The 22,994-nt window shown below is 39.4% G+C and overlaps 1 protein-coding gene across 1 annotated transcript in view; it reads left to right on the top strand.

Moving 5' to 3' along the window:
- Positions 1 to 22,994, top strand: part of HMCN1 (hemicentin 1) — a 201,103-nt gene that overhangs the window by 16,139 nt on the left and 161,970 nt on the right. The window contains exons 2-4 of the mRNA XM_086753035.1: positions 16,859 to 16,929; positions 21,062 to 21,220; positions 21,686 to 21,808. Coding sequence (XP_086609161.1) covers positions 16,859 to 16,929; positions 21,062 to 21,220; positions 21,686 to 21,808 — 353 coding nt within the window. The remainder of the gene's footprint in view (positions 1 to 16,858; positions 16,930 to 21,061; positions 21,221 to 21,685; positions 21,809 to 22,994) is intronic.

Here is a 22,994-nt window from a genome sequence, read left to right as displayed (position 1 = left end):
AATCCAGAGTAATTCCATGACTGTCAGTGTTGTTAGTTTGGATTTACACCAGTATAACTGAGGTCGGACTCTGGCTTTGGTTGTCTGCTTTCTTAACTCGCTAAATATTACATATTTCCCAAATATCCTTTCACATCCCCTCTTCAGACCTTGCTGGCTCCTCCTACTTTCCCAAATTCCAAGAGTAACAACATAGGTGAAATTTACTTGATGAAAGATTGTTTAAGCAGAGTCTGCTTTTTATTAGCTCAGCTGTTTTTCATTTTTTTTCAGCACTGTTTGAAGTTTTATTGTACTCAGGATAGGATCTGAATTCATCATGCTTTTCCCACTTGACTCGATTCTGTCCATTAGAAATGCAGTGTTCTAAATTGTAGGGTGCTCTCCAACATTATTGTTGGGTAAGAACTGTATGCCTCGGTGACATTTCAAAGCAGTTTTTAACTTGAAAATCAGAAGAAGGAAAAAGGTTGTGCCTTAAGGCGTTACGGTTAATCAGCAACATAATGCGTTTGAAAGAGCTTAGTGAACGCGAGATGTGACTTTGAAGGACAAGATTAATTAAATTTTTCCTGGTTTTGTTTATATTTCCTGACATTATGCTGAACTTTATTACAAAGTATTTGAATTTACCATGTGTGAGAAACATCTGGAATTTCATCTAGGTTATTCTGTTAAATTGGGTTTATTTTTAAGGTCAGATGTTTGGACAGTTTTATCAGTGTTTATGTAGTTTAGCTGGTACACTGGGGTCTTGGTCTATATAACCACACCAGAAGTGAATCCATAACATTTCTATTAACGTCTTTACAGTTGGACTTGTGCTGTTACAGTATCTCTGCCTTCATATGATGATAAGTAGTCCTGTCTAGGATATCCAGCTCTTACTCTAGGGATAAAGAAAGGATGGGAGAAGGGAAATACCACCTCCTTCACAGTTTGGAGGCCTTGGGCACAGACAAGCTCTGTCTACAGTTAAGCAAAACACTTAAAAATGTTTTTGTGTATAATTCTGTTATTTTGATAGGATGTTCACATACACTTAACTACTTTTCTGCATGAGGCTTTACAGATTTGCCTCAGGCAACAAAAAGAATCTTTGGCAGATCTAGTGATTTAAACTTGAGCAATACACTGTTAATAATCTGGATGCCATTTTGTACTGCAGAAACCTGAACAAGAGCTGCACAGAGACTGAATCACTATTCGTGTTTGTACCTGAATCTCCTAAATTCCATGTAGGGGCAGTCTTCACCATGACTACACCAGTGGGCAGTTCGTAAAAAAAGACTGTTCCTTGATCCTGCGCGACAGACTGTTGTTTAAAGAGTTAGTCATGCACTTACGGTCTTTGTTTCTTGGCATTAGTGTTCAAGAAAGCTAGCCTGACTATTAATGTATGTAGGAATTTCACGTTGGCTTGTGAATGCTATTAAGAACTGTATATTTTTGTTGTGGTTTTGAGCCTTCTTTGGGATGCAAGAAATAGGGCATAAATGAGAAGCTGTGAGTAGCTGTAGCACAGCCATCAGTTTGTATACTGTGCTTTCTTTCTAGAAAGGACTGTGCTATGGGCTGGACAACAGCTCTGATTTCTCAGGCAGTTGGTAGTGGAAGCCTCATGGTTGGAATGAGAAAGTTCTCGAGAAGGTGTTCAAAAGCAGAAAGGGGGTTGGCAGAGGCTGCCTTCTGAAGAGACTGCTCTTTGAGGAAGATAAGCTATTCCATTATCATGTGCTGTTCCAAGGCTTGAGGCTTGCATGGGGCAGTGAAGTCCCATTGAAGGGAGTGGGATTCAGAAGTATGTTTTCTTCAGATCTGAACTGCTTATGCTGTTTATAAGTGTCTGTAGTTCAGATGTTCTTTTCCTAGGACTGTGCTTCCTTGCTTTACAGCTACGTTGTGTCTGGACAGCATAACTAGCAAACCAGAGCTCTCCTCACTAGCAGGCATTCTGATGGAAAAGTATGTTTGGAAAACTGTGTAAGTGGAGGAGAATCTTCAAAGGGCAGTTGAAGATTCAGTACTGAGTCACTGAATGGCTGGACTCCTTAGTCTTGCTGGCTCTGAAGGACATCAGGTACGAGGTTGGCACTTGAGGGTGTGCTGGAGAGACCTTGCAGCAGGAGCACTAAGCAACCCACAGCAGAGCAAAGAATCCAATCTATAAGGTCAAGATCAATCTACTTTAAGATTAACTTCAGCTAGAAGAATATATTCTGTCTGAGAGATGTATAACTAGTGCTCTTGTTCTTTAAAGAAAGGTGACTGCCATGCATTGCGTGACTTGTCTGGGCCACTCTAGGTTACTAATTCATACAGTCCATTGAAAATTCTTTTTCCTTTCTGTTTTTAATGGTGTAGAGTTTTGGATGAGTTTTCTAGCACTACTGGAATCTTATCAAGCTCTCATAATTTAAAAAATTGTTTCATATTATGTGCTAAACCACTTGACTTTGCCCTGAAGAGGCTGAGGAGTGCTTGCTTGCCAACTCTGATATGATGGTAGTGGTGAATTACTTGAGGGTGGACATTGCCGTAATCACATTTAGAACAACTGCTGCTGTTTAGTAAAATTCTTCAGTCTTAATGATATTAGAAGACTAGATGTATTGTGTCAGTCTGACAAAAGAATATGAGAGATGAGGAGCCTATGGAAAAGGTAAAATAAAGAAATGCTGAAACCATGCCCCTACCCATTCAGTTCTTTGCTAGCACAAATAGAGTGGGAAACTTTCCTAACAGGGCAGCTGAGAATGCCATCAATTGAGAGCAAACTTGAGCTCCCTCATTTATATTCAACAACAATGGTGAGTGACTGTACTGGTTCTGGCTAGGACAGAGTTAATTTTCACTTGAGCTGGAAGAGGAGCTGGAGCTGGTGGCCCCTGTGGCTGGGGACACAGCTGGGATAGGTCACTCATTAGCCAGCAGCTGGGACAGGTTACCCAAATTGGCCCCAGGGCCCTTCCACCCCATGCGACACCTGCTCAGCGTATAAAGTGAGGATGGGGCTGAGGGGAGGTTCCTGCTACTCAGGAGGGAGCCGGGCATCAGGATCCACTGTGAGCTCTTCTATTGTAAGTTACATGCTTAAGTATTTTATGTTATTGTTTTTTTGTTGTTGTTGTTGTTTTCAGTCTCTGTTTTTATCTCAACCCATGAGTTTTGCCTCCTTTTTGTTCCTGATTCTCCTCCCCAGCCCACTGTGAGGGGAAGGGGTGAGTGAGTGAGAGACTGTGAGGTATTTTTAGTTGCTGAGTGGGGCTAACCCATGACAGTGACAAGAGTCTTGTATTGCACTAAAAGCACGCTTTTGATGTTCACTGGCGGCATCCTCAGTTGATGTACGTGGCTGCTAGCTGCGGCAACTAAGAAATTAGCACCCACCTGTACTTGTGTTGACTCTGGCAGGGGAGTGGTTACCAGTGAAAATATCTCGGCATAAATTGTCAGAGTACCTTTCAAAGCACTTGTATGTTGAGAGAGTGAGGTTTTTTTTTTTTTTTATTAAGGGTCTGCATTGTGTCTGAAAGGAAATATGCTTTTGATCGACCTACACAAACAGTACAAGTCAGGTTGTGGCATTGATTTTTGGAGCTTGATGGCTTCACGGCCGCAGAACCAAATTTTCCAAAGAGGAAAGCTTTGTGCTCTGTGTTTGTATAAAAAGGCTGAACAGTTTATTGAAAGTAATAATAATAATAATAATAGTAAATGCTTCCACTTTAAAAATTCAATAATTTAGTGATTGATTATTTTATTTCCATGTGAGTTCCATGTTTTGGCAGTGGTCAGCTGAGGACATCCCAATGTTGTTGGATTAGGCCAGGCAGAAGGTTAAATTGGGAAATGTAGGGATCACGGCAAATTGAATTAGTCTAAGCTAGTTTCTGTCTAAACATAAATAGTGGCATTATTTGGAACACATTTTAAAAGATGAGCAAACAGAAAATAAGGTTTCTGCAGAATGTATTCCTGTTTAACCGATTTAAGTTATCCTCATGTGAAATGAAAAAGACTGCTTTGTTTAGGGTAAAAAAGTTAACGTTCTCATGTCTCTTCTTCCTCCTTCCCTCCTCATATCTGCTTTTTGAATTAGTTTGGAGCGTGCTTGCATTTTTACACTAGTAAAACTCAGTGAAATTTTATAATCTGCAGATAGTATTTAAGGTTTCCCCCTCTTCCACAGCTTCCTAAAAACTACTGAACACTCAAACCTGCATCAAGAGCAGAAATATTCTTGTGATTTTTCATTTTTCTTCTTCCAAAGCCATGAAACAGCTTTCCTATAGCCATTAACCTCCTGTTCTATTTGGGCATCCCACCACGCATTTGGATACGTAATAATATGTTCCCTTCAGTCATTGCCAGGGCAATAATCCCCTGCAAAGGGCTGACAGAAATCTGCACAGAACGTGATTCTGCTCCTGCTGACGCTGCTTACCGCGGTGTCACAGCACTGACTGGTGGTGTGTAGATAAGCACGGGTAAATCTGGATGAATTAGAAGCTACTTAGTTAAGCTCTTGTGAATCTAGCTGTAATCAGCTGCCTAGAGTTACTGCTTGGGTGGAAGAGTTGGAAAAAAGGCAGTGTGTTTGTAAGTGAGCTGCCAGTGAAAAGGAAACAGGTGCCACTTCTGGGGCTTTACAGATGGCGTCTGGTACTCCTGCAGGCCGAGGCCCTGTAACTGAGCTGTACCTGTGTTGTTTCTGTGAGCTCTGCTTTGTGGCCTTAAAATTAGTTTCTTGTAAAACACTTCTGGTGGCTTGAGCCTCAGTTTATCCTGAGCCAGACCTGCACGTTTGGCAGCCTCCTCGACTGGATAGCTGGGTACACAGGGAATGAAGACATTGCACTGTAGTACTGCTAGTGGTTAGCAAAGGCTCGTGCTGTGCCTGCTCAGAGGGTGGGAAGGGGTAACAGGTAAATCTGAAAGTCTGTGTATTTTTTTGCAGTGGAGTGCAAAATGTTGATAGTCTGTTCAGCTTTAATCCATACAATCTATGAAATTTTTGCTTTTACCTTTTCTGTGGAGACACCAGCAATGTTCTTCAACTTGGTAGGGCAGCTACTAAATCTACTTCTCATGCCCAAGAGATTTTAGGTACAGTCTGAAGGGTGAGGAAGAAAGTGACTGATGAACTTTTAGGATGCTGACTCCTGAGTGGAGCTAGCTCACGCTGAGATGGCCCACTGGCTACTGCCTCCAATTCCATCTGCAATTTGCTCTGCGTGCGTGGCTGAGCTGTTGGTGATGAGACTCCAGAGTTCCTGTTTCACAACTGGAGAAGCAAGCTGAAATTGGTGCCTTCTGAATGAGGACACAACTCTATTCCAGCTTTGGTTCTCTTCTGGTCTTTTCTCAGTTGATTTTTTAAAATTATGTTGTTATAAGGTGTTTTGCTGGTGTTTTATACACCAAATGATTGTCAGCAGAAATAATGCTTAGATGTGAATTTGAAGGATTGCTTATGTACCATGGAGCTTGCATAAGGTCCGTGGATTTGCAGATTCTCTTTCCAAAGTCATAAGTAAACATGTCTAGCTTGCAGCCAAGTCCTCAGCAGCACAGTCAGAATTGGAGACTTCTGTGCAGCAGGATTTAACAAATATTCTCAGAGATTAATTGCATGACTACTGTAGGGACAAGTTCTGTTTTTTGATTCTTTCCCCAGATTAAAAGGATGAAGTAAGTGCAATGCTGCGGAGAGGGGAGAGGAACGTCTTGTTACTTCCCTTGCAGCTGTTAAATGGCTCCCAGCAGCTGAACTTACGGGGACTGCAGTCTGCCAGTTAGGAGAGCTGACTGTGTGGCTGGCCCTCCTCCGTGCAGCCTGTGCTGCTACCACGGAGGCCTTGTGCGCTGCTGTTTCAGGGTGAGAGCTGGGAAGAACCAGAAGCCACATTACAAGGCATTTTCACTGGTTTGGACCATAGAACATAAGACCACGAGACACAAGACTGTTGTCACCACCAAGGTATTCTGGCAGCCGTGGAGAAACTCCTCAGCCTGGCCGCGTGACTCCTTTCCCCTCTCCTTGGGGTTGTGGTGGCCATTTGAGTTTCTCAGGCTTGGTTCCCTGTAGTTCTGCAATAAGTTTATCCCTTACTGAATGATTTTTGCTCTTAAAAATGTTTTTGTTGGTGCGTTTTGGAAAATTACACAATTACAAATGATACTGGCAAAACTTAAGGGATGGGAGAGAGCTGCTTCCAGCTGACTTGCCAGTTACCAAAGTAAACAGTGTTCTAATGAAGGTTTCGAGAGGCTTATCTGGCCATGAAAAACTTGCTATATCTTTTATTTTTAAATTGACATTTAAATCCAAACCACGTTTTTTAAAAAGTACAATGACAATGTTTCAGTATCCCCTTCTGCCCAGATTGGCTCTGTCAGATAAGCAATTTTGCAGTCATGCTTTCTGCAGCTTTTTCCCATCACTTTCTTGTGCAATAGAATCCCACAACAGCCTGGGCTGGAAGGGACCTTGAAAGTTTCTGTGATCCAACCTATCAAACAGAGCCTCACCAGGAATAAGAAAAGTGTCTGTTAAGTGTAAATAGTTTATTTTCTGTTTCTAAAGTCTCCACTGTTAATGTTAATAATAGGGGGTTTTTTTTAAGGACCTGAAAGTTCACTTTAACCTGGTACACCAGTAACTGACCTTCTTGTAACATCTTTAAGTATATTATTTAACTTAGTAAATTAATTGACATTTCTTCATTCACAGCAGTATTTGAGGCAAAATTGAAGTATTGTTAGAACCCTGGGGATAATATTCACAACTGGATACTGTCAGAATGAATAATTGGTGTCTACAGACAATGTTATCTGCTGTAAAATTCCATATTCTGTCAGCTGTGTAGGGATTAGTTTTGTGAAGTGGACACTTATTTAGAATGATGCATGGGGATTTGAATTTACAGTTAAAATGGGTAAAAGGAAACGGTTTGGGTTTCTAATGATTTTACACTGGTAATCCTTTAGCAATTAATTTTATAGTGTAATATTTGGATAAGAGCTGGGGCCTGTTCTAATTGAAATAAAAAAACCCTCTGTCATTGACTTAAAAAGAAAGCAGATGCATTTTTCATAATAAAAATACATTTTTATTATGCAGAATACCAGGAGTTTTGTACTGAATGTGACACAACTTTTCTAGCAGCTGGTCTCAGGTTACTTTATTTTTGTTATCCTTGGAAATATCTGTTCCCAAAGGATGGCAACTAGATACATCATAAAGCATTTTATAGTATTGAAATGATGATGTTCATGCATGCATATGTAGATATACATACACACACAAAAGGTGTCATCCTGTAGAAGCTTTGTTTTATTCTCCTGGAATTGTCTAAAAGATTTTTTTGTGTGTGTGTGCATATATTCTTTTGAGAGATGGGCAGCTTGGTATGAAAACTGAGGAAAATGTATTTGTTTTAATTATGCAACTGTAGGTAGGGCTGTGGCTAGAGTCTCCTTATTGTCTTTTCTCTTTGTTTAGGGCTGATGGACTAATGATGTGGTTTGCTGATAATTTTCAGAGCCAAGTTTATTTAAATAACTTTGCAAGGATTGTGCCTGGCATCTGAAGGAATTTTAGGTCAATCTTTACTTTTTTTTGTGTGTGTGTTTCTCTTATCCCCCTTCAGAGGGCAAAACCCTAAAACTTATCACAGTGTATGAGCTTTGTATCCAACAACTGCGCTGTTCTGTTTTGTCCCAGGTCATTTTACTCCCTCTTGTCAAAGAAACCCCAACAGACCCATTTAAACGTGATACACCATATTCCATTGGTGACTTTTAAAAATCACATCTTTTACCATGTGAAGGTGTTACCAGAACATAAGCTTCTTAAAGAACAGGTAGAGATTAATATAGTGACTTATTCTGGAAATTCCTTGTTTCCGTGGTCTCCTGACAGTTTTAAGCACCAACTGATCAGTGCTGTGGTCTCCATAAAGCTTGTTAGGAGAATGGCTCCTTCAAGAAAACATTGACTCCTGGCTTATTAATAACTGGGTAGTAATTATGCAAGTTAAGTCCTACTCCTGACTTGGGATATCACTCAATGCTACGTAGTCTGAATGTAGAGTATTTATCATCGTCATGGACTGAGCAGTACTGGGTTGTCCTGCTCTCAAGGTGCTCAAGTTGCTGCTGGTAACTATTTGCTTACACGATCTGTTTTTATGTAGATGTGGGTGCTGAGTGCATTAGTAGTTCCATATCCTTCATGAAAGCAATGTGGCTGCAGTTTCAGCAGGAACGAGCCAGTTGCATTTTCAGTTTTGATTATGTCTCATGATCTTGGCTTGAATAAGGTAGCGCTCTCCAAGGGTCTTCCAAGTCTCTTTGAAGGCAGTAATCTGTGAATATAATCTTCCAAGCAGCAGAAGCTTTTAATTAGACTTTGTAACTGGATTCATCTACTCTGGAAAAATAAAAGAAGCTCTGATTTTTTAATTTTTTTTAATTTTTTTTTTTTTCAGTCAGATTGTGAACCCCTCTGTTGGTGGGATAGATATGGGGACACGGTGGGAACCAGAGCTGAGTGGTGAAAGAGGAGTCTTACGGGTGAGCTTGTGCTAACCTGCACTGCCAAGAGACTCCCGATGGTGGAGCTCGGCTGTTCCTGGCCGGCAGCAGCTCAAAATGAATCTTTGCTAGATGTTGCAGTAAATTAAGTTCATCTTGTCATGCAATAACATGTATAAATTTTGAATTAAAAATTGAGTTTTAAATAGTGTTTGATTTGACTTCAATGTGTTAAGGTTATTAATCACGAAACAGCCCTGTGAAACTTGTCGTTACAGTCATTCCTGCCCTATTCTTTAGTGTAAGTTCTTTATCCAGCGCTGTTACAAGTGTTGAAGGAGTATTGCCAAAATACACAGCCCAAGAGAGGAGACAGAAATAGACCTGGACTGAACTGGAGTTCAGTCTGGAGAAAGAATTTAAAGAGCATTATGAACTGGATTTTACTCAGTTCACATTGTCATTTAACAAGGGGAAATCAACAAAACCAGAAAGTAATCTGATGACCTTTTCAGATGTTCAGGGTGAGCGAAGAGTGGGGCCAGCATCAGAAACTGATTGCTGCTCCCTTGCTCTGCAGTGAGGAAGCTGTGGTTCTGGTCCTTATCAGCTGTTTGTTCTTCACTCTAGGCTGAGGGAACCAAATTAGTCAAAGCTTGCATGCTGTATGGCGTGGACAAATGCTTCCCCCCCCGCCTCCCCCCCCCCCCCCCCCCCCCGCCACCTTGTGTCTGGTGGTGCTTTGTCTTGTGAGAAAAGAAAAGAAGCAGTATGAACTTCTGTACTCTTGGCAGTACCGGACTGACAAGCGTAAAACCAAAATCCTCTGTGCACAGGAGAGATGCCCGAGAGCATGGGCAGCAGTCATGTGCGTGCTTAGTTCAGCGGGATGGCTCAAGGCTCGAACGTGGGGGACCACCTAGCTGTAAGAGACTCACATCATCTCCATGGCTCTTGCAGTCCTTTGGCCTCTCTTAGGGACCGTCAGCCCAGTTGCCAGCTGTGGCTGTGTCTTTTTGTGAGCAATCATCCACTAAGAGCTGGCTAGAGACAGCCAAAGTAATCTCAGAAATGATGACTGCTGGCCCCCTGATGGGAACAGACCTCCAGGGCCGTTCAAAGAACCAAGGCAAGGGAAGGAGGAAGGTGGGGTCTCCTGCAGATGCCAGGATTCTGTATGTTCATTTGTCCCTGGAAAGGAGAAAATCTTGCTTTGTGTCAATCTTTTTACATCTGGGACATTTAATAGCAACTGGCATTACTTTAAACTTTCACCACATGGAGTCAAGTTTTCAGGTACCTTTGCCTCTTGTTTGTGCACCAGCAATAAACAAAATCTTGTGACCTTCCAGTGGAACCAGGGGGGATGTTCAAGTGACTTATTTTCTCAGAACAAAAATCAACCTGTATTTTCTTATTTCCAGCCTGAGGGAGTAGATTTTTCTATTGGTGGTTCCATGGTGAGTGTGATGTAGTGCCACATGTGCCAGGGGCTTGAGAGGCTCTAAGGCTGTTTTGTGCATCACCCACTTAAGAGAATTTGTGGCAAACCTAGATTTATTTTAACGGTCTATGGGTAGAAGAGACTACTCTGCAGATCTTGTGGCTTATAACTGTAGTTCTTAGATGGCAGAGTTAACAGTGGGCTAGTTGTTACTGTGCTGGGCAAATCAGCATGTGATTTTTATTATTTGTTAATGCATTTGTGTAATAACTTTTAGACAACTGCACCTGAGATCTGTAAGCTAAACTTAGTGCTCATTGCAGTAGACAAAAGGTAATATTAGATTTTTATCTACTGCAGGTTTCCAAGCTAGCTTTTATCTTCCAATAAATGTCAATTTTTTTTTTCTTTAAACCGTTGCTATTTTCCTTTTTCAAATAAAGAGACAGGCTCATAGATGTTATAACGATGGGAAATATAAATACAAATATGCCACTTACTAAAGCACACTTTTACTAAAGCTTTTGTTAAATTTTTGGTCTTCAAGTTTCATCTGGGCTTTGGCTGCTGCCGTGAGGGGACTGGTGAGGAATTTGATGTACGAGGGTGATGATTGTTGTTGTCTGTGGGGATGGAGCTTCAGTAATGCTCCACTAATACTGTGTTAGGCAGCTTAACAGGGCTTTGCAGTTTGTATAGACTGACTCTCTGTTCTTTTATTTGAATAGTCAACTAAAGAAAAACTCCTTCCAGTCAGTTGTCATCTTAAGTTGAAGTTTGCATATTAAAGTGAATAGTCATAGGTTGCGTGACTGAAAAGCTATTTTTTTTTTTTTTTATTTTTGTTTTTTAAAAAAAGTGACTGCATTAAGGAAACGTGAGCTTGCTAGGTTTGTTTGGCTTTTTTCTGTCTTGGTTAAGAATCTGGCGGAAGTTGCTCACTACAGTTCTTGGGCTGTTAAAAAACTTATTTATACTCAGTTTAGAATCTGAAAGCTAAAAGCAACTGAGTCACGAGGGAGTATCATTTAGGACGAAACTTTAAATAGCTTATTACATGTTCTAGTGTTAAGCATCTTGGCTTACTCCAGTGCTCCCTGAGCCCATTGGGAGGGTCTTTGCAGTGGAGTGTGCGTTAGCTTTGGGGACTCGTGATTGTAGGCAGCATCTTCAAGACTGCTTGTGCTCCTGGAAAAATTCAGCAAGGTGTTCATCCACACAGCTTCTGTCATCTGTAATGCGAGTTGAGGGCCTCCTTCAATTCAGAGGATGAAGCAGAGGGCTTTAAGGTTGTGGGGTTTTTTTTGTTTTTTTTTTTGTTTTTTTTTTTTTTTTCCTCTAGCTGGTGGTTAGTAATACTTACCTAGTTTACACTTTCAGAGTCAGCTGCTTGAGTTTGGTAGCTTAATGTAGAAATTTGTAATCAGTTAAAACTGGAGCAGGATTTCAATTACATTCATTGTTAAAACATAATGGTAAAAAAAAATGTTCTGATTCTGTATACGATATCAGCTGTTTGAAGAACAAAAACGGCAATTAAAAGTATTTTTCTTCTATTTAGTTACATCTATGACATCTTACTCTGATGTCGGAAAGGACAGGAGAGCACTGTGAAACATTTCTCATGGCAGCTCATGAGTCATCTGTAGTGGGGCGAAGTCCTGATGTGCAGGATCCAATTTGCTGTTAGGAAATCTAAGGTTTCTGCTTATATGCCCTTAGGACAGACAGCTGGCTGGAGGCTGGTTAACAGTAACTCCATCATGACTTTTTTAATCTTTGGCAGGCAGCTAAAGGTCTTCAGAAGAATTATAAGCAGAGCTTTACAATGAATTGGATAGTTGGATTCTCAAGGAAGCTTAAGAAGACAGCATTAAATCACATAAAGCTCAATGTTCAGCACTGTTAGTAAACAGCTCTTATGGAATAATTGTACACCAATTTCTTCTGGCAGCAATTCTGGCTTAGGCATCTTAGCTGTCCCAGTTCATCATTCCCAATCCTTCATCATCTCTTCACTTGTGGTGGGACTTGTGCCTGAGAGTGTGCACAGGAAACAAGACTGGAAGACAGATGTGATATACAAAATTATTTTTTTATATAGATAAATAAAACATGGGCGGGTAGGGATGTGTATGTATATATGAAACCTATGTTAGACTTCTGATCTCAAAAACTGTCAAAATTGTCATAGCTAGGAATCGACACTCAGACAAGGCAAGGGAACTGCTTAAAACTGGCATTACTCATGAGATGAATGTGTGTAACCATGCCTAGTGTGTGACTTTTTTTTTTTTTCTCCCACCATCACGTGGGAGAAATCCATACATACATGTCAAGAGGTAAGTACTAGGTTACCTAATTCCAGATCACATCATCTAAAATATTTCCTTTTTCAAATTACACTTGTTATTAAAGTACCAAGATTTTGTTGCTGTTGTGTGTTTTTTGTTATTTATTTATTTTGGGGATGTTCTTTAGTTTAGGGAAATGTGATTCCTCTGAACTAGAAGGAGTTCTGTAGGCAAGTGCTCTGCAGGACTTAGCATCTCTGCCGAAATTCCTTCACCTAGTAAGTATCAATTAGAACTTTTTTCTTCCAGAACAAACAAATTCAGTGTTCTGAGTTGATGAGAGGTAGGTAAATGGCTTCCATATTCCTTTGCTAGATTCTCCTAAAACAGTCAGCTATCCAAAAGAGATACTTGGTGCAGATGTCTTACACGGTCAGGATTAAGGGAGTGCTAAACTTGCAGTGACCCTCTGCAGTAATTATGTATTATTGTGTGTCATGAGATAATTTGTGGTTTTCGCGATGTGCTTGCTGTTCAGCTTGTATACAAATGCGCAGCCATTTGAGATGTGGCAGAAAGTCATGGGAGAACATCAGGGCCTTTCAGAATGGCCAGTTTCTCACATTACTAGGGTCTTCCCTGCTTCTTTACAAAGGAGATGATACTTCCTTTCTGGGGCAAATTTGATTAAAAACAAAGAAATCACTGTCAAATGGACTGGTACTCAGTTTTATGTTGTCATATTCATTTAATAGCCTAGGTACAAGCTCTAACACCATAGTGGTTATGTTGAGTTTTGTGATTTCAGTTTACGAAGTTCAGGCTTTGTTCAGTAACGTGTGCAACCATTCCTTTAAAATATTTCCTTTCCTATGTTATGATTTTAATGTGTGTGTGTGCAATATTAAGTCTTGGATCACCAAGTCAGTTTGACAGAACTGACACTTACATTGTGCCTTTAAGGCAAGAGAGTTTAGTTGCTGTTACTATGTCTATATCGGGTTTTTCACGGTTCGCACAATCATTTCTAGAGGACCAGGAACAGCTCTAGAGTAATGAGTAACAGGGAGACATTGGTAATAAACTAGTCCCAAATACTCCAATATCAGTGCCTAAAAATGGATTCATATTTCAGCATCAGAATGTATTCTGTTAAATTAAGTTTAAAAAAAGTGTTTTTTCTTCTCCTTTGCATGGTATGTTTACAGGATCTAGTTTCTGAGAAAATTTTCTGTATACAAATGATGCTTTTTTTTTAACTTAACTATGTGCTTTTTTTGATGTCTTACCTTAGTTTAATGCCACAAAGCTTTTCAGCATTATTTAGATGAAAGCTCTTACACGAGGTGAACTTTTACAGTGTGCTACTGTAAAGCTGTTAAACCCTTTAAGTTCCTTCAGAAACTCTGCCTCAACTCATGCTTCACAGTTAGCATCTTCAAAGTGCTACGAACAATGCTGCCTCATGATCTATGTAATGCAACAGTGCTGTACTTTAGCTTTGCACAAGCGTTGGTGTCTCAGCTGCACTGAGTCTGAGACCTGCCTCTGTGCATTTGTTCTACAGAGCCATGTCCAGATTGATGCCAGTGACTTGATTTAGACTTTACAGTTTTTAAGGTTCTTATCGTATCAGTAATTTAATCTTCTTGAAGAACTTTTTGTGGTGCTTTGTGAGAGGACTTGCCTCTCTTTACTGAAGTCCTTTTTGGAAACGGTTCCTAGCTGCCAAGTAAACTTAAAGCACTTCTGGTAATGTCTTCTCACTGTTATCTGTTCTGAATGCTTTGAAGGCCTGTGTTTACCAACACAGATGAAACAGTCTTGCTTGGATTGTGCTTTGAGTGTAGCAAAGTGAGGACAAAAGAAAATTAACTTGGTGAAGGCTGTTTCAGCTTTTTTGGCAAGCAGGTCACATAAGCTCGTGGCACAATAGTATGTGAAAGACAGTAGATGCTGTGTGAGTGTTCAAATGGCAACATGACTGATTATCCCCATCTGGACCTAGAATGATGGGCTTGTAAGTTATGTGTGAAAAAAACTGAATAAACCTTGTACAACTGTGAGAATATTGGATCACGTGGATGGGGGAGCCGATACCAGCCCAGAGTGGGATGGTTATTGCAGTTCCAGACACCTTCTGTATTAGTAATCGATGAGTTTAGCGTTGGCAACCTGACTGTAGCTGTAGGTTTACATGCAGTACTACCATCATTGCTTACAATTGGAAGTATTCCCGATGTCCTTCAGATAAGAGCTGATGTGGAGTCATGGTTGCTGTCTTACACTGGGAGTGTCCATGTCATCCCTGGTGCCCCCGTTTGTCCCTTAAAGGATATACGTTATCACTGAAGATGTGAATTATCCCATTTGCTCCTTTCTGGGGCCTTGCTTGACCTCAGGAGAAAGCTGATGAACTCCGGTCATGGTTGCAGAATTGGCTGGCAAGATCTGCAATCTGTGAGGCTCCTGTGCAGTTCTCAGTTCTGTCCTGACAGCAGATAATTCTCTACCTGATGCTCCCTTTCTAACCTATAATCTAGGTGCCATTTCAAAGATCTGCTCTTTACTGAGCTCACAGCAGAGGGCGGCCAGAGCCTTGGTGTGATCCTGCGACGGACTGGCAAGGGCTTGGCCTAGGCCTAGGCCTTGGCCTTGGCCTCCGTGCGCTGCTGGATTTCTCCCTTACTGCCTGTGGAGAAACAAGGCCAAATTCTCATCTGACCTAAACTAGATGTGCTGTTTTAGCTTTGCTGAAGTAATGTTGCTTTTCAGACCTTTATTTTATAGGGAAAGAAAGCCTTTCCAAAGGATTTACTGCTCTAGAATTGACAAATATAATCCCTCAACTGACAGGGAATAAAGGAGCTAGTGATTTTGCTGTAAATATAAACCCTGTTCTATTATATCCTTTAGAACAATGGGTGGCAGGGCATAGATTTGAAGCAAAACAATTTGGAGATAGTGTTATTACGGGCATATGCTTTCAAGAATACCCAACGGAGGATGGTCCAGGTTTAGGGAGCATGGCAGGATGAAGTATGTGGAGGAACAGGGACTCCTTATAATGGCTCTTTTGATGGTAGTGTAGCATTTTAATAAATGTCGGTCACAGAGAAATGGCTCAAATCAAATCAAAGCCATACAAAAAAACCCCTTGAGACTGTTTAATACTCGAGGAAAGGTTTTGTATGATCTCTTGGGTGACTTTCAAACAAATTAAAATGCATGCTTAGCAAAAGGCTCTCAAAAATAGAAGCACCCAAGCAAATGTGTGTGTGATTATAGTAGACTTCAGTGATGGCTGTTGTTGAAACTCCAGTGAAATAAGACTTTGGACTGCCTAAAAAAGAAAAAAATGTCTAGATTATATGGAAGATAAGTACATATTAACTTTTATAGTGCTGTATGATCTGCTGAAGCAGCACTTCCAGCTGTATTAAATTGGCACCCCTGGAGTTTCATGCTTTTCTTTCACCCTTTCTGCATCATTCTACCCCATTTTTTTCATGCTATTACTCGGCTGGTCTCTTTGAGTACTTTGGGGCACTAAACTAGCTGAAATCTATTTACTTTTTAATGTCTGTGTATTTATTTACTTATTTATTTTTGGCTAAGCACTCTGAACCAGCTTGTTGAGTTAGGTGAATGCCATTACTGGCACAAGGACAGGGCAGGAATGCCGGCTCAGGACAGGGAAAGAATGAAGGGCATGAGTGCCAAGACAGATGAAGGTAAACTGTCAGGAAATCATAACTGTAGGAAAACAGCTGGTTGGAATCACATTTGATACCAATTAGGAAGGCAGTTGTAGAAGGGGCAGAGGGAGGCTTGCGGTACAGTTAGTGTGATTGGGAAATGCTCAAATATGCACTGCTGTTACTCACATAGCCTAGCTCAATTTGATGTCCTGCCATTTCTCAATATACAAAGACATGGCAAACACCACAAATAAAGTTGATTCTGCTTCAGTTCTTTCTGGAAACTGCTGCTAGACACACTGAGGTTGGGCACTGGGCTCACACCGGGCTTTTCCAGCTTTCAGGGAAGAAATGTGGCACAATTTTTTTTGTGGTTTTTTTTTGTGGGTTTTTTTTTGTTTTGTTTGGTTTCTTTTGTTTAAACATAAGTCAGTAAAGCCAGTATGTGTATTCTGCTTAGAGAGGCCACTCCTTTGTGTTTACCTTTACAACTGTTTCTGGAAAAATACATTACTTTTTGTGCAGGCGTATTTGTTTTGGGGATTTCTTTTTTCCCTTCTGATTACTAAGAGCAACTAAATGATTCATCAAAAGTAAATGTGAAAGAAATGCAACACAGAATGCTTTATGTGCCTATAAATGTTTAAGACACCTAGAGTTTGCTAATACTGTTATGATATTAGAGTTACTAGATTTGGAATAATAGATTTCAGTGCTGGGTATATAATTCTCAATTATTCCTTTTGATTAAAGGCTTTTATTTTGCTTTTTACTACCAGAATTTATGAATCTGATACAGCTAGCTTTTCAGTTGAAGTTGTCTTTTGGTAACTTTGTGTTTTCCTCATTCTTTCAAATTTTTTTTTTTTTCATTCTAGAAATTGGTCCAGTGACAATAACAACGGATCCCAATAAATTTCAATTTGACCTCAGGGAACTTTATGTTCAGGTGAGTAACTTGTTTGTTCTCTATGTGGTTCTAGCAAAGGCCCTGTTTCTTCCCTCTAATCTTTCCTCTCATGTTGATGTTTCTGCTGCAATGATTCTTCATCAGGATGTAGGTCATCTATCGCTGTCATTTTAGCTGCAGAAACTGTTGTCTTCCTGTTCTCTGGTCATCTTAATTTATGATTACGATTAATTACTTTGTCTTAGTTTACATCATTGTACGGGGACTCAGTTCAATAACACAAGAAAAAAATATATAATGCTAACATTTATTTTACATTTTAATTAGTCATACCAGTTGTTCATAGACACCTTTATGAACTGTTTTAATGTGCTCTGGAACTTGTTTCCAATTAAAACCCTTCATTAGCTTTAACTAATTTAGGTACAAAAAGACTCTTAAGACCCATCAGGTATTATTTGGGTACTGCCTTCTCTTCTCACTTGGCACCTACTGACTCAAAGGCATCAAATGCTAGGGACTCTTATCTCATGCAAACTCTGTGAATTGCTTCTGTAGCTGTGCTTAGGAGACAAGTGGTGGTTTTTGAACTGGCACACCAGTAATCTGCCTTGGTGGACTTTCCCTGGGTGAGGATGAACCACAAATGACTTCTGGATCAGGTGATGGAAAGAAGGAGAAGTATTGGAATGGAGTTATCCTGAAAGAAAATATGATCCTATTGTCTTGTCTTTTAATTGAGGAAAATGCTTCTGACCTGTGGAGAACCTTGCTGGAGTCAGTAGTGCCAGATAGACTCTCCCTTAGAAACTGGCACATGGTGTAATCCCTGAAATAAAAGATTGTTTGAAAGCCAGTAGTGCTAGTTTAGGAAGAATGAGTAGTTTAAAAGTTGGCAGAAAGATTGAAATTCAGAGAAAACAATAGTAAATTTTCAAGAAAATGCCAGCCATTATGCTTTTCTCCTTCATAGGGAAAATTAAAATTCCTTCCAGTCTTTACTTTTTGTTTTCTAAATATCTGTACTGGAAAATAGAGGAAGGTAGATTTGGACTAGATATTAGGAAAACATTTTTTTACAATGATGATGGTGAAGCACTGGACCAGGTTGCCCAGAGAGGTGGTGGAAGCCCCATCCCTGGAAACAGTCAAGGCCAGGTTGGACGGGCCTCTGAGCAACCTGATCTGGTTGGAGATGTCCCTGCTCCTTGCAGGGAGGCTGGACTGGGTGGGCTTTAAAGGTCCCTTCCAACCTGAACCCTTCTGTGATTCATTCAGCTAAATCATGACTTTCACTGACTTGCCTTCTTTCATTATACTGGTAAATGGCCAAAATATAAATTTAAAAAGTGATTAGAATAGGATTGATAGGACATCTTGCAGTAGTTCTCCCAGAAAATGTGAACGTTTCCCATGTGTTTGTAATGAGACATATCTAGAAAGACAGTTAAGAAGCAAGAATGAATACTGCGGAGGTAGAGGAAATTTAAGGTAGGTTAATTTTTAAAAAGAGTGTAAAGAAAATACTTTAATGAATAAAGCTAAAATTAAGGTGAAGATAAATTATTTTAAAGAGTCTTATATATAAAAACATATTAGATCAAAATATGCGCTTCAGGAATACTGCAAAACTTGTCCTCCCTGGACATTAGGATAAGCCCAGCTCTTGTTTTCCAACAAAATTCATCTGGTCACAGGAAGATTGGAGGTTCTGTACATGACATTGGAAATAGGCTTTTGGTTGGCATTTGACATCAGATAAAAATTAATCTGTATACATTTCACTGAAGAAACTAGGCACTGTTCCTTTTACATTTAAAGTGATATAGGACATATTTCTTTGACACCTTGTAAGTTGATCCTATTTTGCCTATTTTCATCTGTAATTAACTGTGAATTATTCCTATGGACAGCATGACAATAACTTTTACTTGGGCAGCAGTGGCTTCTTAGTGTCCTTGTTATAAGAGTTAAACAGAGATTTTGGTTTTTTTTGTGTAGTCTCAAGTACAGTTTTCACAACAGATATTAATTGCATAAGCAATATATTTAAATCTTGTCTATATGAAAATCTTTTAAAGTATATTCACATAGTTTGAGTGTTATGTGATCCTATGATACAGATGCCGATACACTTACGTCAACAGTGATGAAAGGGCCTTATTTGAGTATTTCTCAGTGTAAAAATGACAATAGTCTTCTGTAAGATTTGTTGATAACACTTTTAAAATCAGATATTAAATTTATCCTTTTGTAAGTTGATACAACACCATTTAAGTAAGTAGCTATATAGGTCAATTTAGACATAAGGAACCTGAATAGTACAGATGAGCCAAGCTAACAACCTAAATTTCAGTTTGCTTGTCCAAACTGAATGGAAAATGAGACCTGTTGAGCTTGACTCACCTCTGTTTCTCCAGAGACTTCACAAGGTAATTGTAACTGTAATGAGTTGCAATTTGGAGAGAAAGGCAGAAAAAATTTAAAGGAAAATGTTGTTGTTTTTCTTTTTTTAAAAAAAATTAATTTTTTTTTCATAGTTCTACGTAGCTGCCTTTTGAGAAAACCCTTCTACATTAGGAGAATAAAATGTTAATGCTTGTTCACAGAATAAACATTTAGCTCAGCAGTGCTTTTCCTATTATATGCAGAAAATAGATGCTGCCTTATAGAATATTACATGAGACAAACTAGTAGACTTGGCGCAGGAGTAGAGATTTTCTTGTTCCAAGTAGGCATCTGTAGAAACTAGCTCTTATCTTGACTTTGCCTACAAATTAAACTTTTACATGGAAGAGTCTTTTGCTGAAGATGACATCCACTTTGCAAGGGCAGGAAAGAGAACTTGGATATACTGATCTGTCCTGTAGGACATAGCATTGCCAAGACAGAGTTCTGATACGTGTGTCAAAAACTTTCCTGGAGAATTCTCTCTTGAATTTCAGGCAGTCTTGAGTCTACCACTTGCTCTTCCTATAAAAGTAAGACTACATTTAGAAAGGAGTGACTTAGAAAAATCACAACATGCCTATTCCTTAGTGTAGATGAGAAGTTTATTGATATTCTTGTTCTGAAATGGGATTAAAGATACTGAGAGATTAAAAATTGTTACTGACACGAGCATTTCGTTGAGGACAGCTGAAATTCTTAAGGACTGTGGAAGGCAGGTTTTTTTCTGGTTTGTGTCTATGTGAATGTTTAACCTCAAAATTTAATTTCTGATGGCATCTGAAGAATTAAAAATAGATGCAAAAATTGCATCTTTTTTCTTCCTTCCTTCCCAGCCTGTTGAGATTTGTATATAAGTATGTGTGAAGGCATGTTGACTGTAGAAATGAAAGCAATATTTTTTTATATTTAATCTGGAAAGTGCAGATATCTGTTGCTGTTTACAAAGGCAGATTTTACAGTTAGTTTTCAGCTCTTTGGAAAGTTCTGTCTTCAATATTTTTCTGTAAGTTGAAGTGAACTTTTAGTTAAACAGTACTTTTCCATTAATTCTTAATTTAGGAAAAGAAACCAATCCTTTCATATAAAGTTAAATAAAGTAATACTTGGAAGCATTTTGATTAAACACATGGTCTGCAAAATGTCCAGCTGTGCAGCTGTCTACTGAGCAACACAGGTCACTGGGAGCACATCACCTGTGCCCCCTCTGCTGAGCTCCCTGCACTGCCTGCCCCGCCGTGGGAAGTCGAGGTCAAGTTCTTCTAAAGGTCCTCCTGGAGCTCTGCGCTGCTTTTCTGAGATCATTTCCCTTCTGTGTCTATGGCCATGACCTCCCATAACTGCTGCATACTACTGCAGCAATTAAATTGTCAGCCAGTAAGGGAGCGTGTGGGAATAGGAAACAGAGCTATCACACGAGCTGGAGCTAAACAAAACATGGTGCTCCCAGAAAAGATAAGAGTAACCCTGAAAATGGTTGGTGTTGTGGTCAACCACAACCCTTCCTTTGACTTTATTTTCTCTCGGGAATTGTTGTAGCTGTTGCTTGTGAGCGTGAATCTGTGACAGCACTTGCAGAAACCATGCGATCCTTAGGATAAAAAAAAAAGTGGATGAATTATTAGAAACTGAGAAAGTATCTGTTCCAAAAGAAAGTAACTTATTTGGCATGTTTTTTTTTCTCAGAAAAAAAAAGTTTTGTTTTTCTTCTTATTGTGAACAGGGTGGTGGAGACTGTCCAGAGATGAGCATCGGGGCAATAAAAATTGCTCTAGAAATTTCTCTTCCCGGTTCTTTCATCTATGTATTTACTGATGCACGATCCAAAGATTATAGACTTACTCATGAAGTACTTCAACTCATTCAACAGAAACAGTCACAGGTACAGAGGGGATTTACATTCTGAGCTGGTTTATGTATTTAATGCTCTGTTTTCTCAATGCTGAAGGGTAAAATTCTTCTATGTTGTGAATTAAATACTGCAAATGAACCTTCTACCAGTATATATATTCTTGGTCAGCTTACTAGTTATATGGATGTTTTTATATTGTTCTGAAACAAGTGTTCTGTGAAGTGTCAGTGTTGATAGAGGAGTATCACTTCTAAAGTGGTTCTTGTTGTTTGTTCCTGTTCTTCATTGCTTTTTCCATCAGTAGTGAGTTGCAATATGGCTGTTCTTCATGCAAGGTAATATGAACTTATGCCAAGTGATACAGTTCTTCTGTTGTCATGCCTCTTAATGCTGTCTTTGCAACATTTTCCTAAAGTTTGCACTATATGACAAATGTGTGGGTTTGGTTTTTTATTTTTTTTTCGTTTGTTTGTTTTGTTTTTTTTTTTAATACAGGTAGTATTTGTGCTGACTGGGGACTGTGATGACAGGGATCACATTGGTTACAAGGTCTATGAAGAAATTGCCTCAACGAGTTCTGGTCAAGTTTTTCACTTGGACAAAAAACAAGTTAATGAGGTAACTTTCCTCCAATTCTGCAATATATATAGAAAACAAAGCAGGGGCTTATACTCTGAATCTTTAAATGACCTGATCATGGGTTAGGGAGAATAAGGGGAAATAGTAAATGTTCTGCTGTTGGTATGTAGACTCTGTTCTACCTTTCCCTTCCTTCTTCCATTTACTACATCGGGATGCAATTCTGCTACCTTTATTTATGTTTGGGAAGTGTGAACTACTGTATCAAAACTGAACTTCACCAACTTCCCTCTACCTGTGCCAGAAGGCTTCCAGGAGGAGAGTGTTTAAAATAATGAGCAATTCTGCCCTATGAATAGTGCAGTGGCTTTACTACTCTGAATGAGAGTGCAGCATCAGCTTTAAATGATCATTTTGTTAGCAAGCAAAGGATTGCCAATAAGCCTGGACAAAAATATTCCTCAAATCATGGACATATAGGCGTGAACTAGCAGGTTTCCGTTACTCACAAGGTCACTGTGGTAACTTGTTCATTTAGGTTATTTTTTTTCCAATACTTTTGACAGTTCTGCTGACTTACCAGTCCTTGAATGACTGTTTTCCTTGAAAACTCCAGTGAGTTTTAGGCAGAAATGAAATTTCAATGGTGAACAGAAATTAATTTGGAGAGAGATGAAATCACACGTTAGTTACCTGGGGAGCTGGAATTGTTTATAAATGTTGTAAACATTTCCCCTTGACTTCCTGGTAGAGGTAATAACTAGATAAGATTTTTTTTTTTTTTTAATTGAAAATTTACTTCAGTTAGTTCCTTTTTCTTTCTTTCCTATAATTTGGGCAATGACAAATGTTGGAGACAGATTGCATTTTTCTACTGTTATTGCCTAGAAAAACTGAACTTCTTATTAGGGGTGTAATAAGGTCAGTACCTTACCTAACAATGATATGAAGATGATCAAAAGGATGAACTTCGCACAGAATTTATTCTCCCAAAGTTAGATAGGTTAAAAGTCAGAGGAAAATATATTAACTGTTGGGAATGTGCAGTTCCTGACCAGTGTCGTGCATTTATTTGTGTATGAAAGGTAAAACTTTCTGTGTGACTCCATGAAATCCCTTTATACAGAACAGATAGTGATACTGCCAATGCGAGATGCTCTTTCATCAGGAGTGAAGTTTTAGGATAAAGTTTTTGTTTGATTCTTGTGGTTTTGTTTGAGTCTTT

This window comes from Chlamydotis macqueenii, chromosome 8 (genome assembly GCF_036417535.1).
Source record: "Chlamydotis macqueenii isolate bChlMac1 chromosome 8, bChlMac1.mat, whole genome shotgun sequence".
Lineage (NCBI taxonomy): Eukaryota > Metazoa > Chordata > Aves > Otidiformes > Otididae > Chlamydotis > Chlamydotis macqueenii.
Note: the sequence above shows the minus strand (reverse complement) of the source record. Positions and strands in the feature narration are given on the sequence as shown.